The sequence below is a fragment of the Triticum urartu genome, chromosome 2A (genome assembly GCF_056163025.1).
Source record: "Triticum urartu cultivar PI428250 chromosome 2A, HENAU_Tu73, whole genome shotgun sequence".
NCBI classification, from domain to species: domain Eukaryota; kingdom Viridiplantae; phylum Streptophyta; class Magnoliopsida; order Poales; family Poaceae; genus Triticum; species Triticum urartu.
The window spans coordinates 758,996,817-759,015,884 of record NC_141874.1 but is presented as its reverse complement, the minus strand read 5'-3'; the positions used below and the strand labels follow the sequence as shown (position 1 = coordinate 759,015,884).

Genomic DNA, 19,068 nt, shown 5'->3' with positions numbered 1-19,068 from the left:
CGGGAGTCAAGACATCAGGATTTTCCTCCCCGCCACTGGCCACCGGAGTGGCATGCGGAGGGGAAGCAAATCCACGGGCTCGCCGGCGAAGATCGTCGGGAGGAAGCCTTTCCCAAGTCGCCTTGGGAGAGAGGAAAGACAAGTCTTGCGCTATAGGAAATTCATGCAATGAAAGTTTTCTATGGCAACAAAAAGAAAATCTTATCCCGGAGTATTTCTTTTATGCGGTTCTTTCTTCGCTCGATATGGGATGCCGGCAACGGGCATGATTCTTAGACGACATGATAGGAGTGTTATGTTTGCAACATACAGATTCTTATTTAACTATAATGATGTTGAGGAGGCGGAGATCCACGCACTTCTTGAAGGCCAGGAGTTTACTGCACAAAAGCTTAATCGTGCTCACAATAGGGTAGCAAATCAGTTTGCAATATAAAGTCATGTAGTACTAATTGTAGCACTTGTGTGTGGCTACATAGAGGATCCCCTTGTATTGAATAACTTTTTTGCCTCTTGATTGTAACGCTATCATAATGGAATACAACTCCTGGTAGTTTTTTATGGAAAGGAATATAACTTCTTTTTTTTAGGCAAAGGAATAAATCTCCTATTACATCCTCAAAAAAAATTCCTATTACCCACCAAAAAAATGTTCCTTTTCTCGATTATAAAAGATAAAGAAGACAAAAAAAAAGTGCGAATACGCAGGGGACACGGGATGAGATGGCCCAGCCCAGCAAGACCCATCACGTTGCTAACCCTGGCGTAACGCACTGTGTTCAAAAAAAAAAAGTGAGGCGCAACGCAAGACCGCAAGTTATTCCAGTACCGCGATCCCGCCGTCGTCGCCGCCGCCTGGAATCGCCTCGCCACCGCCTGGATTCGCCCTCGACCCCGACTGCAAACGCCGTCTGCGTGCCGCCGCCCGCCGCGTGGGGCAGATCAAGGTTACTTCCTTCCCCAATTGTGCTCTCCTCCGGTCCTCCCGTGCGATGTTTGCTGCCTGCGTGCTTGATGACTCGAGGATTTTGGAAATTCATAATCATTGATGACTCGAAAATAGGCATGGAGCCAACAAATGGGGGCAGTATTTTGATCCAATCGCACATCTCAAAATTGTTCTTTGTCTTGCGACAGTTTCTTTATTGCGGTATCCATCTCACCACACAACAAATCGCCGTAGCCCTATCCGTGTGGCTGTATCGGTGCTTCTTATAGATTGGTAATAATGTAAATATGTAATGGTGTTGGTTCTTCTTTCGGCAGGAATGGACAAGTATCACAGCAACACTCGCTTTGTACCCCTGAACGACCCTCCATTTGCTCTCCGTGGTAAGCACTCCTGAAAGGAATTTCCTATCTTATTCGTACTTCTGGAATCTGAACTAGTTTCGACATATCAAACAATCACGCCACATGTTAATTCTATAGGTGGTACTGGGCCGGTCGCGCACACATCCACCTTTTAAGTGCATTCTTATTCTGCAGGTTGTGTAAAGGACTAACAACTGAGGTTCAGGCTGGAAAGAATGTTAGATAGATAGGGAGGTTTATTTGGTGTGTTAAGAGAGTGCTTCTATATCTCGTTTCTATCCACACATGGTTTCGTAATCCAGTGTGTTGTTTAATGAAGAACATCCATCTTTTTAGTAGTAAATATAAAGCATACAATTTCTATGAGTAAATGGTATTATACTAGTATCGGCATTGTCTTCCATCAATCTTGCTATTCTGCACTATAGGAATCTGCAGTTTATATCTTCTAATAAGGCTCTCTCTCCCAAACTGAGGCACTTACAGGGTCCTCATGTATACAACCTAGAACTGACTTTTTTTTAGTGTTCTTGTTTGACTGTAAATCCTAATCCTAGCATGACTCACTAGTAAAAATGATGGTTCTTGAACTAAAATAGTCCTCTTTATATAGTGCCAGATTATATTAACATAAAGGAACAAGTGATCCTTTGATCTGTAGCTTTTTCTCAGATATTTAACTGCAACGCTCTCCCTCACTGGACAAAACAGAGATTAGACTGAACCTTGATGTCAAGATTTTAAGCATCTGAATCACATGAAAATACTTTGATACGATTAAAGTTTTGGTTAAACAAATACTTTACACCTGTCGCCTGATAATAGCTACACCTGTATATCGATCAACTAATGATGATGCCTGGTTACATTTGTTGCCTTTGTCTTTCAGGTGCCTCAAACTCATCTTTCAACAACATGGATGGCCTTAGACTCCCCTCAACCATTGGGCAAGCAAAGAGCTACGCATCTTCTTCCTTAGGAGCTCTGCGAAAGAAGATGCCTCCATCTGGAAGCCGATCTCTACACACAAGTCGCCCCCGGTCAGCTCCTGTTGCAAACCGCCCATTGTCTCCCCATCTTCCTCTGAAGAAGCCACAGCTGAGTGCTACGTTCTCCATCTCGCACCGTATATTTGGCGTTGCGCTCGGTGCTGCCATCATATCCATACCTCTTGCTACCAAGTTCAGCCTCACGTTTGATGTCTGAGTGAAACAGATTGTGCAATGATGAGGGGTGACATTGCTGTCAGTGTTTCATGCATTGGGCACAATGCAACTCTAGAGCAAGCTGTCATACATCTTATCAAGCCTGCAGATTTTCATGAATAATAAGGGAAACTATCCTAATGGTCAGTGTAAAAATAAATAAAAAACCTCATTTTGGGTGTTCTTTGTTATGAGGTCTGCAAACCTGAAACCAGATCCTCTGCTTTGGCTTGAATATTCTCCTTGCTCATGCAAAAGGAATATAAGTCTGACCATTTATTCTATTCTTCCAGTTTCATATTTCCTTAACTGTTACACATATGTTGGCAAGTGTTTATTTTGTACTCAGAGCATGATGCCTTGTATTTGCTGTTTTGCATAGAATTTCAGGATCTGCCTCTCTAGCCTTTACCAACGTATAGTATGGGTTTGAGGGTTGTTCTGGCAATTCGGTGGATTAGCTACTTCTCTTATGGCTACCTAATTTCTCTTAATCAGGCTGCAGATCCATATTTGAGTTGTAGAACAAATCAGGTGAGATAATCATGCGTATTAATACATCTCTGTTAATCTGAGTTACCCATGAGGAAGCTAAGCTATGAACATAGGCATTGATAAATCATCTCTTTCGTCCTGTCCTCCAAAGTCATCTCTCTGCTCTATCATCCTCTTACTAGGAGCGTCATGTTGGGACGTGATGGTGATGCTGACCCATTTACCTCTCCTTGCCTGTCCTCAATCACCCTCTTCCTCCACAACCTTGCCTTGGGACGCAATGGCATGAGCCTTGGGACACAATGGCGACATGAGCCATTTAATCGGCCCCTGAGCGAGCTATGTCGACATCTGTGCCAAAATAAAATGCCGCTGGGACACATGCTCGTCTGTGATGCAATGGAGGAGCAGACAGGAAACAACATCCAGAGTGGAGGATCAGTGAAATATATCTATCTATCTCTAAAAAGAAAGTAGGGTCGCTACTAAAGCCCACACCCTTTGCACAATGGTTGTTCCCGAAACATCTCAACGGTAGTCACTTACATAACTTCTGATAGATGTCCAGAGGTAAATGCAATATAATACACCCACATTCTCCAATAGTTATCAAATTTATTTCACACACACAAACACAATGGATAAACCATTAGGCACGCTCATAGGATGCACGAAGGTGATGCGCCATCCTAAAGCAGCAGGAAAAAAAGCGAGTACAAGTAAAAATGCAATGATGCCAAACTTAGACACACACAGAAAGCAACACATGTTGGTTTCATCTCAATCAGTCAGTTGTGAACGATTATCTTGGATGTTTTCCCATTAATACTCAGTGCATTATTTATCTCTGCTACTATATCCTTAGTCATGGTACCTTCATTAGCTTTGGCGTCTGATGTAAAATGCACCTCCTTGAGTTTTGCAAGGTTTTCTACCCCATAAAGGCCCTCCAGCATGTTGTAACGTAGCTCAAGCCTTTCCAGTTCTGGCATAGCCTTATTGGAGAAGCTCAATAATGGCAAGACAAGACCAGAGACAAAGAGGCGCATAAGCTTAAGACTCTTAAAGCCATCTGCTGGAACTGTGACCTTCCCCTTGGAGTACATCTTATTTTCTGCGACAATGGCCAGTGTTTCTCGATCCTGCCCTTTTTCCCTAAAAGAAAAGGTGAGAGAAAACAATGCCTCTAGGTTGCTGAGATCCTTTAAGTTATCAGTCCGGAGAGCTGTAACAGAAAGGGTTAACTTGCTGAGAGTATGGAGGTGTTGCAAGCAATTGGGGAGCTTAGCCATCTTGCCTGATAACTCAAGGGCAATAAGAAATTTCGGAGGGGATGATAGGTCATCTAGTGATTTGATAAACTCCGATGACTCGTCATCAATTACAAGGGTCTGTAGAGAATAGCCACCGAGGTACTCAATAGAGGAGATTAAATCTTTGAAATTTGCAGTGCTCCCCTTGGTATTCAGCTTGTAGATTGCAAGCTTCCTCAGCTCAGTCAAATGATGAAGATCCACTGATGCCTCATCAATCTCAATCCCCGACAGTATGCGCAAAGCCTTCATTTTCTTTCTACTGTTCAACTCTTCTGGAAGCTTCAGTGCCTTCCGTGTTGTTTTATTGCCACCAAGTATGTTAACCAGCCATTCAAGCTGGCATATGGTGGCTGGCAACTCGACAATATCTGTCTCTCTTATGTCGAGAGTCTCAAGGTTCTTAAGCTTTTTTATCTTACTTGGAAGGCATTTAGTGTCAGTCCCCCGCAGGCTGAGATACTTGAGCAGAACCATTCTGCAAATCTCTATGATATGGTGCTGTTTAAAACCCTTGCATCCTTCAAGATCCATGATCTGCACAATTTCAAGCTTGAACAAATGGGCATGCAACTGGTTGTTCAAACTTCCAAACATGGTTACTGATCGAACATGTGACATGTTCATCTTTTCTGTATCCTTTGCACGGTTGGAATCACAGGCTTGGAGGGACAGCCGACGGACCTTGCTGCTAGATGGCTGCATTAGCCAGTTACCACCAACTACGGTGATGAAATTCTCTTCGCTTGCCTTTGCTACAATGTGCTCGAGAACCATGTCATGAACTGTGCATTTCTTTACCTTTCCATTGCTGCTGTGCTCCACTGGCCGGATGATCTTCCTTCTTATGAGATGATTGAAATACGTCTCTGCAACTTCTTCCATACTCAGCCCATGCTTCTCGCGGACAAAGCCCTCGGCTATCCATCGCCTTGTCAAACGCTTCCTGCTGATTCTGTCACCCTTCGGAAATATGCTCAAATACATCGAGCAAGTCTTGATTTCCGCAGGCATGTCGTCATAGCAATAGCTAATGATCCTACCCACTTCCTCCTGCGTAAGTTTTTTGATATGATCTTGTCCTAACTCCGGGAATAGAGAGCTGCAAACGTCGGACCAATCCTTCAATGATTTGTCCGGGTTGCAGGCCACATGACCAGCCATGGTAACTATGGCCAATGGCAGCCCCCCGCACATCTTCCAGACTTCATTGGGGACAGTGGCATCTTCACTACCTTGGCTTTCAGTTTCAGGGGTGCCTTGCTTACATGAGTGGACATGTTTTTTCTTCGTTGGACGGCGTACTCTTCTCAGCAGTATTCTTGTGCGCACTTTGTGTGTCAAAATATTGAGTCGCCAATGTGGCTGGATTCGGCCCCTAGTTTCCCTGGGCACATCCTGGGCGATGACTGTAATAGCAGCATGCTAAATTAATGACCCCCAACAGCCAAAAAAAGAAAAAGAAAAGAAAGATGAATATGCACAGGTTTGTTACCTTCTTCTGTGTTGGGTGGTGCAGAAAAATCTTGAGGCCATATAATAGCAACATCTTTGTTTCCTTTGGACTCAGAGAAGGCCTGCTCAAATAATTTCTTGGATTTTTCTTCAGCAAGACCAGTGACTCGACGAAGTTCTGTGTCTCTTTTGGGTGTAGCCACAGAATGGAACCGCGTCGTAACTATTATTCTGCTGGTTTTATCATCAGGAAGTTCTTTTATAATATTTTCCAGCATACTTGCAGACCATACGTCATCAATTAACAACAAGTACCTGCAGGAACAGAAATTGAAAGTGGAGCAAAAGGCGAGACACCAGAACTAATCACAACTTCTTTTTCTTGCGCAAATCAAAACAAAATAATTTGAGACTAGTTCAAACAAATATGTGGTGCATAATTACAATTGCAAGTTTCTGGGGCAAATATAAGTGTACGCACTCTGCAGGCGTGTGTACAGTACACAAAAGGTAGAGGGAAGGACGTCAAAATAACTAGAATTTTAGCAAATCTGGAATCACTGTTTATAAAGCAAATATTCACATGATAAAGTTTAGGAATTCCAGTCGGTGAACTGTCATCATGTTGTCAATAAATAATAATATGTACTCCCTCCATCCTAATTTTTTTTGACACTATATTTTAGGACGAAGGGAGTACTTGGAACAGTTGCAATATTTTGGGACGAAGGGAGTACGTACCTTTTTTTCTCGATGAGCTGCTTGAGCTCGTTCATGAGTTGTTTCTTGGTGCCATCATGCTTTCCCTCCGAGGTGCCAGCGCTGCAGTACTTGACCATTACGCCTTTAATAGTGGCCATGGCACTCTTGGTTGAACCGCCCTCCTCCTGGCGATTGCTGGCCTTGGGCTTGATTTGATTGATGATGCTCCTGAGAATGGCTTCCACGTCGGAGCTCTGAGACACTGTGACCACCGCAGTGTGGACGAAATTCTCCTTAAATTTCCTGTACAATGCGGTGGCTATGGCGGTCTTCCCCACCCCTCCGAACCCGACAAGGTAAGTCACCCACCTTCTGAGGTCCTTCATCTGCTGCTCCACTCCCACGGGGTCCTTCATGTCGACAAGCTGAAGGCGGACATCCTGGTTGTCCGCAGCTACAAATACTGCGGCCTTGGTGGGCGGACCGGCACCGGCAGGCGGTTCGCCGGTCCAGGGGTCGTTGACAACATACCTTTGGCGCCGCTCGCCGATTTGCTGCGCCCTCATCTTGAGGGTTGATATCCTAGCGGCAATATCGCGGCGAGGCCACCACGTGAGGATCTCGAAGACGCTGTTGAGGAGGAAATAGCAGGGCATGCCGGTGGGCAGGCCGTGGAGGCGGTTGCCGGAGTCGTCGATGCAGTCTTCAATGTCGTAGGTGAGGTCGCGGATCTGCTTCATCCAGTCCTTGGTCAGGTCGTCGTGGCCACGTCTTGAGCCAACGTAGCGGAGGAAGGACTGCATGGTGGCGAGCTCGTCGTTGATGTACTGGAGGTCCCCGTCGACGCCCCTAATCAGGGTGTACTCCTCGGAGAGAAGGCCGCCTAGTTTGCTCAGGAGGGACCGCATATTCTCCTCCGAAGTGCCCACCACAAGCTCCATCGCTGCGCTGCCTTCTTGCTCTTCCCTTCCTCGTTAAGGAGAAGGAGACGGCCGCTGCTGCTTATGGATCTCGCTCCGCGGTGTAAGAGCAATTCTAGAGAAGGAGGGGCACACGGTGGAATTTGAGTCGCCTATCCATTTCAAAAGATATGATACCATATCAGACTCCAAGTGGAACTATTTATATATACATGGACATGGGCGTCCCACCTTTACCCCACTTTGTCCCTGTCAAGTGTTTTTTTTTTTCAATTTCATTTTCTTTCCTGACAGGGACCCGACGCTTCAGGAAAATCATTTGTTGCCGTGTATCTTCCTCTGAACCGAGTGTCAAAATACGGGTATTCGGCTTTCCTCCTCCTAAGCCAAGTATCAAATGGAGGATGCATGCATGGCAACAAAAGAGTTCTCGGTTTGCAAAGCTATAAACCGAGTTGCTTAAGGAAAAGCTCTCGGTTGACAAGCGTAACACTAGCCACAATAGAGAGTAACATACACCGGTAACATACACATATCCCTAGACTATATTACTATCTTCATAGTGGGTACTAACATTAGTGTGATAACATGCAAACCTTCATTTATTAGGTTATAGACTCATATTGCTTTGGGACATGTGATGTTACAGTAACTAGCTAAGTTACTGTAACTATCTTTCTCCTTATTAACTCATTGCCATATAAACAAATTTGCTGAGTTGGACTCGATGTTACTGCTGAAGTTACTCCCACTGTGGCTAGTCTAAAAGCACTCGGCTTATGGGAGCCCGAGCAACAGCTTCTGCCACTTGGCTGCCGACAGCCCAATTAACGGCTAGCATGCATGGCGGCCGTTGGTATAAGCCGACTATGCTCACCCGACACTCGCCTTATATTTTCCATTTTCCTTTTTAAATCAAAAAACCCTTGGCCTCCCCGGTAAGCCAAGTGGCCGTGAAGGGACATTTGGCTTACCTATGGGTTATAGATCGCGCGTGCCGCGCATCGCGCGGGCCCTTTGTCTTCAAATCACGCTGCTGCTGCACTCCGCCCCGAAAGCTAATTGGCCTGGCCCACTGCGCCGGTGCTACTCTACTCTTCTCTCCCACTTCACCCGTGCCCTTCGGTAAGCCGGCGATCCGAAGCTAACATCGCCGGTCGCGACCATCTCGTCATCGGACACCGAGGTGAGCACATTGATTTATGTATTTTTACCGAAAAAGGCTTTCGCCCCGTTTTATAAATAAAACACCACCAAGCACAAAGTTACCAAAGTCACACGAACACACACACACCACACACACGCACCCAAAGCCACCGCAGGCACGGTCCAACACAAACACCAACACACATAGACCCAAGTTCCGATGTGGGCACATCACAACAAGCCCAGCACAAGCACACAACTAGACAACAAACAAAACGGCGAGGCGGTGGCGAAGCCGACGACGATCTAGTCTGGCTCGGGGGGGGGGGGGAGGGGGGGTGGGGGAAGCGGTGGAGCCATCCGGAGAGCCATCGCGCGAAGCTGGGTGATGATGGAGGTGATGGCGTCTCTCTCCCTGGGGCGGCTAAGCGGCCGCCAAAGCTGCAAGTAACCAGACCATTTGAACAAAGCGTCAGTAGCACGACGAAGAGGGATGCGCTGAATCACAAGTTTATTCCTAACAGTTCACAGCGTCCAGGCTAGCACCCCAATGGCCAGCCACCTAATGTGGCGCACTGCGGGTGGTATTGCCTGGAGTTCGGCGAAGAGAGCGGGGAAGTTGTTGTGATCCCAGCTTCCACCCACTATCTCGCGGAAACAGCTCCATAGGAACTGCGCGGACACGCAGGTGAAGAAGATATGATTCGAATCCTCTTCCGGCCCGCAGAGCGGGCATCGTCCATCACCCGGACCATTGTTCTTCAGTACCTTGATGCCAGACGGGAGGCGGCCGCGGATCCATTGCCATAGGAAAGTCCTAATCTTCAGGGGAAGGCGAATCTCCCAGATGAGGGTGAGCGCCTCATGGCCAGGCGAGGGAGCAATGGCCTGGTACATGGACTTGGTGGAGAATTGTCCAGAAGGCTCTAGATGCCATCTGGATGTGTCATGTTCGGTCGTAAGATTAGGCGCGTGCAATGCAATGCAGTCAAGCATCTCCTGCCAATCGGCTGTTTCAGCCGGACCAAAGGGCCTCCGGAACGTGAGATGTCCTAAGTCAATAAGGGCTGCCGCGACCGATATCTGAGGGGCCACCGCAATGGAGAATAGGTCTGGAAAGCGGGCCGCGAGGGGAAGGTCGCCAGTCCATGTGTCGAACCAGAACAAGGTCGCGGTGCCTGATCCGACCTCAATCGAAGTCCCAATCTGGAGGACAGGAAGGAGCTGGATGACAGATTGCTAGAACTGGGACCCCCCAGACCGCTGGCAGAAGGCGAGAGGCTGGCCTCGGAGGTATTTCTGCTGAATGATGCGAAGCCACAGGCCACCATCACCGCTGGCAATCCGCCAAAGCCACCGAGTCAGGAGGGCAATGTTCATGTGCTTGGAAGACATGATCCCGAGGCCGCCCTGGTCGCGAGGCTTACAGATTTCAGACCACCTAACCATGTGGTACTTCTGCTTGTCTCCCTCACCGGCCCAAAAGAAACGGCCCTGAACAGTGGCGATCTCGTGATGAAGCATCTCCGGAAGGCTGTAGAAGCTCATGATGAACAAGAGCAGGCTAGAGAGGGATGAGTTGATGAGCACCGTACGGGCTGCTTTGGAGAGCCAACGACCTTGCCAAGGCTCGATACGGTGCTGGAGCTTCCCCACCGTGGGGCGCAGTTCACCGTGAGCCTAGAGTCACTAATGGGTATCCCTAGATAAGTCATGGGGAAGCTCCCAAGCTGGCAGTTAAGCCGATCCGCTATACTCTGGCGTTCGTCTTGGGAGTACCCCAAGACCATCACCTCGCTCTTGTTGAAGTTGACCTTGAGGCCAGACATCTGTTGGAAGCACAACAGGAGGAACTTGAGGTTTGAGATATCACTCTCCGAGCCCTCCACCATGATGATGGTGTCATCCGCATACTAGAGAAGGGAGATCCCGTGCTCCCCAACAAGATGCGGGACTATCCCCTTAATGTGGCCTGCCGCCTTGCCTTATTCAAGATGGCGACCAAGGCGTCGACCACCATGTTGAACAGGAAAGGGGAGAAAGGGTCGCCTTGGCGCACCCCACAGAGGGTGGGGAAGAAGGAGCCGATCTCCCCATTAATGTTCACCGCGGTCCGGCCTGAGGAAACCATCTGCATCACCCTAGTCACCCACCGATCATCGAAGCCCTTCGAAGAAGACATTCCCGAAGGAAAGACCAACTAACCGTGTCATACGCCTCGTGGAAGTCTAGTTTCAGGAAGACAGCCTTGAGGTGTTTGGAGTGAACCTCATGGAGTGCTTCATGAAACACCCGGACTCCGTCAAGGATATAACGGCCCTGGATGAAGGCTGACTGATCCGGGTGAGTGATCCGGTCGGCAATAGGGGCCACCCTAATGGCGTACCCCTTTGCGAGGATGCGGAAGATGACGTTAATCACCGTAATCGGGCAGAATTGGCAGATCTTCGAGGCCCTCGCTACTTTGGGGATGAGGGTGATTACACCAAAGTTGAGCCAGGCGAGATCGATGGACCCGACGAAGAACTCATCAAAGAGTGCCATCACCTCCGGTTTGATCACATCCCAGAAGGTCTGGAAGAACTTCACAGGTAGCCCATCGGAGCCCGGCGCCGAGGATGGGTTCATGCTCTTAATAGCCGCCTAGACTTCCGCCTCGGAAAACGGAGCCGTGAGGGCCTCGATGTCCGCAGGCAAAACGCAACTGTGGGCAGGCCAAATATCTTGCGCCAGGGAAAGACCTCCCCGAGGGGAAGCAGAGAATAGGTCTCTGTAAAAGCCGTCTACATGAGCCCGGATGTCCTCGGGACTCTGTAGGAGGTTCTCCCCTTCCCACAGAAGGGGGATGGAGTTCCGGCGGCGGCGGCCGTTCGCAATGGCCTGGAAGTAGGCGGTATTGGCGTCCCCTTTAAGGACCCAATTCTGAGTACCTCTCAGCCGCCAGTATGCCTCCTCGTCTGAGTAGATGACCGTGAGCTGGTCTTCCAAATCATATCTAAGCATCCACTCGTCAGCCGAGAGGCCAGCGGCGTCAGGCCGAACGTCGAGTGCCTGGATGTCATGTAGGAGAGCTTTTTTACGCTCCCGGATGTCGCGGCCTACGTTTGCGCCCCAACCCTTCATGAATTGTTGTGACCGCTTGGCGCAGAAGTGCCAGTTGTCCACGACCGAGATGGATCGATGGGGGGCCTCACGTGCCTCGCGCCATCTCGCGCCCACGGCGGTAGAAAACCCAGGCTGGCGCAACCAGAAGGTCTCGAACCGAAATCGGGCAAGGAGGGGAGGACGCTCATTCTCCGAAGAGAGGAGAAGGGGTACATGATCTGAGCCAATTCGCATAATCGCCCGGAGCGATGCTAGGGGGAAACGAATGTCCCACTCAGGGGAAGCGAAGACCCTGTCGAGAACGGAGCGAGTCGGTTCAACCTGACGGTTTGTCCAAGTGAACCTGGCCCCGACACGCTCGAGCTCGCGAAGCCCCATGTCCGCGATGCAGTCATTGAACATCTGCATCCGCGGGAAATTCACCAAGTTATTGCTCTTGTCTTCTTCCGACCGGATGAGGTTGAAATCACCTCCCACCACTACCGGGAGCTGCGCAGCAGCTACCTTCCTACTGAGCTCACCGACGAAAGCCTCCGAACGGCGGTGGTCGGCTGGCCCATAGACTGCAATAATTTCCCATTTGAAGTTCCGAGCTCGCTCGAAAATCTCCATGCTCACGTAGAACTCACTCCGATCCATGCTGCCTACCTCAAAGGTGGCATCCTTCACCCCTAGGAGGATGCCACCCGAGTGGCCCGCACTCCCACTAGAAGGAGCCAGTGCCAAGAAAATAGGTTGGAGCTCAAGTGCTCGAGCTCCAACAGGGAAAACTCTATACGCATGGTTTCTTGAATGTCCACAATGTCGATTCGCTCAGTCCGCATGTATTCGATTAATTGGCGGCGTCGACCATCTTGGCCGAAACTGCGGATGCTCCAGAATAGGCTCCGCATCACCCATCCATCGGGGGGCTGCTTGACCCCAAGACACGAGAAGCGCTTTGGGCGCGGAGGGCAGCGGTGCGAGAGCGAGTGCGGCCGCGGATCTCAACTGGGGCGGCCGGCAGGCGAGGCGGAGGGTTCGGGGCCGTCCCCGAAGGGACGCCCGAAGAAGAGGGTGCGCATGCATGGGCCTCGGCGAGGCGACCATCTAGGATTTTCCATGCACGGATAGCCTCAATTTGAACTAGCGGGGGGGGGGGGGGGCTCCCCCCGAAACACAATTGCCGAGTCCACTGCCACCTTCACGAGGTGGCCGAACGGAGCCGACTCCAAAGCCGAAAAGGAACGAGTAGCTGAAGAGGCAGGAATGAGCGGGGTACCTGGCTCGAGGTTCCGGGTAGCGGCCCTGAGCTCTGCCTGCTCGAGGATAGGCAGAGTAGGGCTACCCACTGGCCTGGCCGCCTCAATCCGAGTACTGCGGCGGGAGAAGGTCACTGGAGACGAGGTCGAGCTGGCCCGCCTGGAGTAGGCCGCGGTCTGGGGGTGGAGGGGGGGGCAGCCACCGGGGTGGTCACCACCTGTCGGGGGTTTGGTGCGACATATGCCAACGGATGGCTTATCATGGTGGGGGCGAGTAGAACGTCGCCGGTGCCTGGAAACGGGATGAGGCGAAGACATGCACGCCGGTGAATCTTACCCAGCTTCGGGGCTCTCCGGGGAGATAATACCCCTACTGCTGCTCCGCGGGGTCTCCGCATGATCACTATGGCAAAGTGCTTACACGGTTGCTCCTTGAGCTGTTTTCTGGTGGTAGAAGAGGGCAAGGCTAGCTCTCTCCTTTTATCTGGTATGGTCTAGAACTACTGGGATCCAACCCTTTGCATGGGTGCCCCGGGGGGTTTATATAGGCCTACCCCCCAGGGGTACAATGGTAATTCGACTGGACGCGGACCCAGCCGTTAGTGCCTCTGACCTCCGACTTCTCTGCCGACTGCTGGGGCCCGCCGACTGGTGGGCCCCGCCGACTGGTCTGGTACGGAGCCGACAGGCCGCGTCCGCCGCGGGCGGGTCTTGACGGCCGCTGATTACTGTAGCCGTGCTTCTGATGACGCGGGCTTGGTCATGGGGTCGTGGCAACAGTCCCGCCGCCTGGCAGGCGATAACTATTGCCACTCCCCATCACATCTTGATTAATGGTGCATGGCGCCCAGAGGAGGGCTCGGCCGACTCTCCGGGCCAACTCCTGACGGAACTGACTAGCGGTCCTCTCGCCGTCTCCTAGGGTCGCACTGACTGGTGGGACCTGCTGCCCCGGGGCCGTACAGACAAGCTGTCGTGGGCGCATGACTCGGTACTGTGGTGCTGATGTCAGGGCCGGCTGGGCAACAGTGCCACGCCGCATGGAGATCTTCCCGGGTACGGCGTGCTGTGGCCATGCCTGCCCTTGGTAAGGGGCGGGGAGTGGGCTTCACTGTAGCCACGCCCCTGCCCCGTCCCCTTCGATGAGGTCATGGGTTTTGGGAGTCGTCGGCCGACTCCCCAAAGCCGGCTTCTCTGGAAGTCGTCCCTGGGACTCGGTCGTGAGCGGGCAGTCGGCCGCCCTGCCGTCGACTCCTCAGGAGGCGGCTCTTCGCCCTGTGGTCTTGAGGGGCGCAGCCTGCCCCGATGTCTTGAAAGGTTATGGGACTCGGGTTGGCCTACCAGTGGCCCATTACTCCGATAGTAGTCCCTGAAGCTGGTGAGGTGCCGCGGACGATCGACCGAGAAGCCTCAGCAGTTTTTCTTTCCGAGTGCTCAGCACATGGTCTTTGATTGACTTCTGCCGGGCCGTCTAGAAGGAGTCGGACTTGCCCAACTCGGACTCACTCAATTCTGACTTGCTCAGTATTTCGAACGTCGCGACGAGATTTTAAGTGGCGTGCTAGCTAAGCCTCCAGGCCGCCGCCCGTTCTTGGCCTGTCACGCGAGGGCACGTGGCTAGGCCATCCTGCCAGCCTACGCGTGCGACGGGATAGGCCCATAGGCGGGGCCCGCCACCACTACGCCTCGGTGCCCGAGCGGATCCGCTGCGGCCCCTGGTGGACGGTTGGGATTTCTGTGGAGTTACTGCGCGCAGTAACTTTACGTGGATCGTGCGGGTCGTGGGGTTGTGGGTGCAGTAAATCCCCACGTCCGCCCCCTCGGCTTCGCAGCCTACGGGGCTATAAGTAGGGGGAAGAGGGGGGCATGCGCGCCCCTCCTTCTCACTACTCCTCGTTCTTTTCCTCCTTGTTGCTCCTCCTTTCTCTTCTCTTCTTCGCTCCGCCACACGCCCAAGCTCCGGCGAACGCTGCGGCGACAGCTCGTGATGAGTTCTTCCTCCGCCACCGCGCCTCCCCCAGTGCGCTCTGGCACCTGGGACGGATCCGGAGTCCACGACGACCACATTGAGTTCCTTCGCCGGACTCGTCGGCTCCCCGGCGAGGATCACGTGCGGGTGCGCCTCGCGCCGAAGGAGGAGATTTCCCCCGCGCCGCAGGAGGGCGAGCGGGTCATCTTCCGCTCACACTGCCCGCGCGGGTTGGGGCTGCTGGCGAGCAGTTTCTTCCGATCTTTCCTGGAGTTCTACGGCCTCCAGCCGCACCACCTCACCCCCAACACAGTGGTGCTGCTGTCTGCCTTCGTGGCCTTGTGCGAAGGTTTCCTCGGAGTCCTCCCCACCCTCGAGCTCTGGGGAGTTCTTCTTCTCCAAGCTTGGCACCCAGGCCGTAGGTGTGCCGGCTCAGTGCGGCGCCTTCATCGCCGTGCGAAGGTCAGGAGCCGGCAACCCCTTCCCCTCCATCTCGCTGATAAAGTCGGTGAAGATGTGGCAGAGATCCTACTTCTACGTCAGGAACGTTGCCACGAGGGGCGACTGGGTCAATCTGCTGGCTTTCGAAGCCGACCCACCAGCTGGGAGACTGCCCAACTGGTCGTACCGGGCCAGGTCGCTGACGCCTGCGGGAGCCGGCGCCATCACGCGACTCCGAGTGCTGACGCAGTCGGAGGGTCTGACTAGTCCGGACCTGCTGGCCGCCTTCGTTTCGCGCCGAGTTCTCCCACTCCAAGGCCGCCCTCACATGATATGCCAGATGAGCGGTTACCGCGACCCGAGTCGGATGTGCACCAAGGACACACCTCACGAAGAGGTGGCCCTCATGGTGAACTACCTCTCGGACAGCAGGCTCCCGGAGGACTGGCAATTCGGCAAGGAGCCGTACTCCTGCGCCGACCCCCCGCCCGTGGTGAGTCGCCTTTCTTTTCTTCCTTTAGATTGTCTTCTTCTTGCCGAGTTTTGTTTTGACCAGTCGGCTTTGGTTAGAATCCCCTTCTTCACCCACCAGCCGGCACCTCGGGGCCGGCCCATGAGTTCCTCGCCGACCGGGCGGAGAGCGACGTCGACGGCCCCGATCTGGGGGCGGCGGCTCTGGAAGATGACGCCGAGGGAGCAGGAGGGACAGCAGGCGACTTCAGGCCTTCGGCTACCTTCGCCGACTGGCCTGAGGACAACACCGAGGGAGAAGTCACCCCTCGCCATCGGCCAGGAGCCAGCCAGCCTGGCGCGGGCTCTTCTGCCGCGCCGGGCGCTCCGGGCGGCGGGAAGAAGCACAGGGCCGTGCCGACCTTGTTCGGCAGTCGGCGAAGAAGCCCAAGGGCTCGGCTCCGGCGACCCGGCGGGACGAGGCAGCCGCGAAGGCCATCCACTTCCGTAAGGAAGTGAAGAAGCCGCCGTTGGTCTCCGCGTAAGTATTCTGTCTTCAAAGTTTTATTCTTTCTTCGTGATTTGTCTGAGTCTCTGCTTGCCCCTCTTGCTTCAGGGCTCCCCTCTCTCTTGAGCGGGTCGCCGCCGCCTCCGTCATGGGGTCAGCGGAGACGTTCGCCACCACTCGGCGGATTGACCCCGCTGCTGACCTCCGGGAGGCGACGGAGCGGAATGCGCAGGAGAGGCGCAACGAAGAAGAGGCCCTCCGCCTGGAGAAGGCGGAGGCCGACAGGGCGGAGGCCTCCGCTAAGAAAAAACTAGCGGAGGCCAAAGCCACCGCCGCGGTGAAGCAGCAGGCTGAGGAAGCCGCACGCCGCCCGTCGGCCTTGCTCGTCACCCCGTTGAACTCTGCGCCGCCGCCTCCGGAGTTCACGGGGCAGACTGGAGAAGCCGGCAGGGAGAACCCCTCCGTGGAGAGGGAAGGCGGCGACCCCTCTGCGCCAGACGTGAACGTTCCGCCGCCGCCTCCACCGCCGTCTGAAGGTGCGCAAGGCAGGCAGCCAGCGGACCCTCTGGAGCCGCCGACCGAAGACGAGGTCGTGGTGAGGCTACTTCTCCAAGTAGGCTCGCCAACGCGCCGTCGTCTGGAGAGGCGACTTCGGCACCCCGCCCCCTGGAAGCCGGCACCGCCAGCTCGGCGGCCCCAGACGCCGAAGCGACGAGCGCCGCACCTATTGGGTGGGTGCGAGGAGGCGGCACAGGGCCGCTGAACCGGGCGCTCCTGGACGTCCAGGCGAAGCTCCGTGCAGAGGGAGACGCTCTCCAGAGTTGAACCAAGGCGTTCCTAGCGTCGCGGGCAGCCGTCCGGGTATGTTTTTTCCTTTGGTCTTTGTTTTCTTGTTCCTCTCTATGGGGGCGCGCCAGCGCACCCACTGGGTGTAGTCCCCAAGTTTCGGGCCGGCTGCTAACTTTGTCTGAAATGTTTGCCGCAGGAACATCTGGGTACTAACTTTGTCTGAAATGTTTGTCGCAGGATTACCACAACCTCCGCGTCATTGCCTTCAACCGTAATGTTGAAGAGCTGGGCAAGCGGACCGCCAATCTGTCGAAGAGCCGGAGTAAGTCCTTTTCCTTCTTCGCGGGGGTGCGCTGGCGCACTCGCGGGCTGTAGTCCCCGAGATTCGGGCCGACTGCTGAGCAGTCGGGCCGGATCTCCCCGGCGACCTTCTTTACTAGTGGCTTGACGCCTTCTTTCTTTCTTCTTCTCAGGGGCCAACGCTGCTCTTCAACAGCAGCTGAACGACGCCAACTCCGCTTTGCGCGCCAAAGAGGAGGAGTGCAGCAAGCTCGCCACGGAGCACGATCTGCTGGCCACTCAATTGGCAGAGCAGAAGGAGCTGCTTGTGAAGTCGCAGAGGGAGGCGGAGGAGACGGAAACCACCCTCTTGGCCGAGTTCACGAGCGAGCGCTCCTCCTGGTCTGACAAGGAGGCGCTGCTATCCTCCGGCTTTCACGAGATTGAAGACATCGTTGATGGTGTGCCTCTTTATTTTCTTTCTTCGAGCTGCCGACTTAGATCGTGCCAACTCCTGGTTTTTGACTTGCTTCTTCGTTTCTTCATGTCTTTGCAGACTTCTTCCCTGGGCAGTCGCAGGCCGCCATCCAAGCCATCGAGGCTGACCGTGAAGGTCGAAGGGCGGAGGGCGCAGAGATTGCCGCCGATGCCCCCCGAACTCTTGACGAGCACATCCTGAGCATCGAGGCTCGCCTCCGGCCGGCTCACCGGATGCTACGCCGGCTTCAGCGCGTCGGTGCCTAGGCGATTGCCGCCCTTTGGCCGGATATGCAGGCTCCGCGCACCACCAGCCTGACGGCCGACTGGCTGGAGGTCGCGGCTGGTCGTCTTGAGGCCTGGAAGGGCTCTTCTGCCTGAGCTGGAGCGCGCTAGGCCTTGGAGTTTGACAAGGCATGGTATCCGGGGCTGGACCTAGACCGGCTGGCCACGCTCCGGTCGGAGGCACAGCCGGAGCTGGCGGCCGCGGAAGACGCCCTCGTCAAGCGAGCTGCGGATATCGCCGAGTACACCGACAGCAACATCTTCGTCCCCGAGCGGTCTGAAGACGGCGAGGAGGTACCGCCGGAGTGGTTTGGGATGAACCCAGACTACGACGAGGACTCGGCAGAGGTGATTGGCTCCAGCGTCAAGGAAGAGGGCGAGGCGGAGGACGGAGGTGAGGCGGAGGAACCGGAAGACAGAGCAGACGGCCAGCCTCAGCTCGACCATGCCTCTAGCAATGAGCCGCGTGCAACCGACCTGACTGCTGCCAGAGGCGATCAAGCCGAGACTAGCCAGCCGGCCGCTCCGACGCCTGACGCTGGTGCCTCCTCCGACCCTCCGAGTCCGTCTGCTACTTCCTAAGCTGCCGCTGTGTCTTTGTTTTGTCTGCTTCAGTAGTCTTTGAAGAACTTTGTTAATTCGCACAATTCCACTTGCGGGGTGTATTTTGAATCTCTGTTCGACAATTCGGCCAAGGTCCTATGTTATGTAAATATATATATATCTATCTTTTCTTGCTCATTGTTCTTTTGGCTTTTTCCTTTGCCGCTTTCTCTTAGTTGCCTGCCTTGCCAATCGGACAGCCACTCTGCAGACTGTTGCTGGATCAAGTGCTAGGCTACTTTGGGAAAGCAAGTACTTAGCCGATTTCAAGATTGTTTGAGCAAGTTGGATAGAAGACGACAATCCGACTATCCGAGAGTCGGTTTGCGAGAAAGGCTGGAAGCCGTCTTGAGCTATGTTTTATGCTTTGA

General features: G+C 53.5%; 2 protein-coding genes across 2 annotated transcripts; one reads left to right on the top strand and one right to left on the bottom strand.

The window, feature by feature from the left end:
• The first annotated feature begins 793 nt into the window (after positions 1-793).
• LOC147987914 (succinate dehydrogenase subunit 3-2, mitochondrial-like) lies at positions 794-2,856 on the top strand. Its single transcript, XM_087545505.1, has 3 exons — positions 794-947; positions 1,267-1,332; positions 2,204-2,856. The coding sequence occupies exons 2-3, from the start codon at positions 1,269-1,271 to the stop codon at positions 2,518-2,520; spliced, it is 381 nt and encodes a 126-aa protein (XP_087401631.1). The 5' UTR covers positions 794-947; positions 1,267-1,268; the 3' UTR covers positions 2,521-2,856.
• A 722-nt stretch (positions 2,857-3,578) lies between these two features.
• On the bottom strand, positions 3,579-7,847 carry LOC147987913 (disease resistance protein Pik-2-like). Its single transcript, XM_087545504.1, has 3 exons — positions 6,524-7,847; positions 5,823-6,097; positions 3,579-5,736 (listed from the first exon to the last, which is right to left on the bottom strand). Exons 1-3 carry the CDS (start codon positions 7,423-7,425, stop codon positions 3,803-3,805), a joined length of 3,111 nt encoding a protein of 1,036 aa, XP_087401630.1. The 5' UTR covers positions 7,426-7,847; the 3' UTR covers positions 3,579-3,802.
• Positions 7,848-19,068: the final 11,221 nt, after the last annotated feature.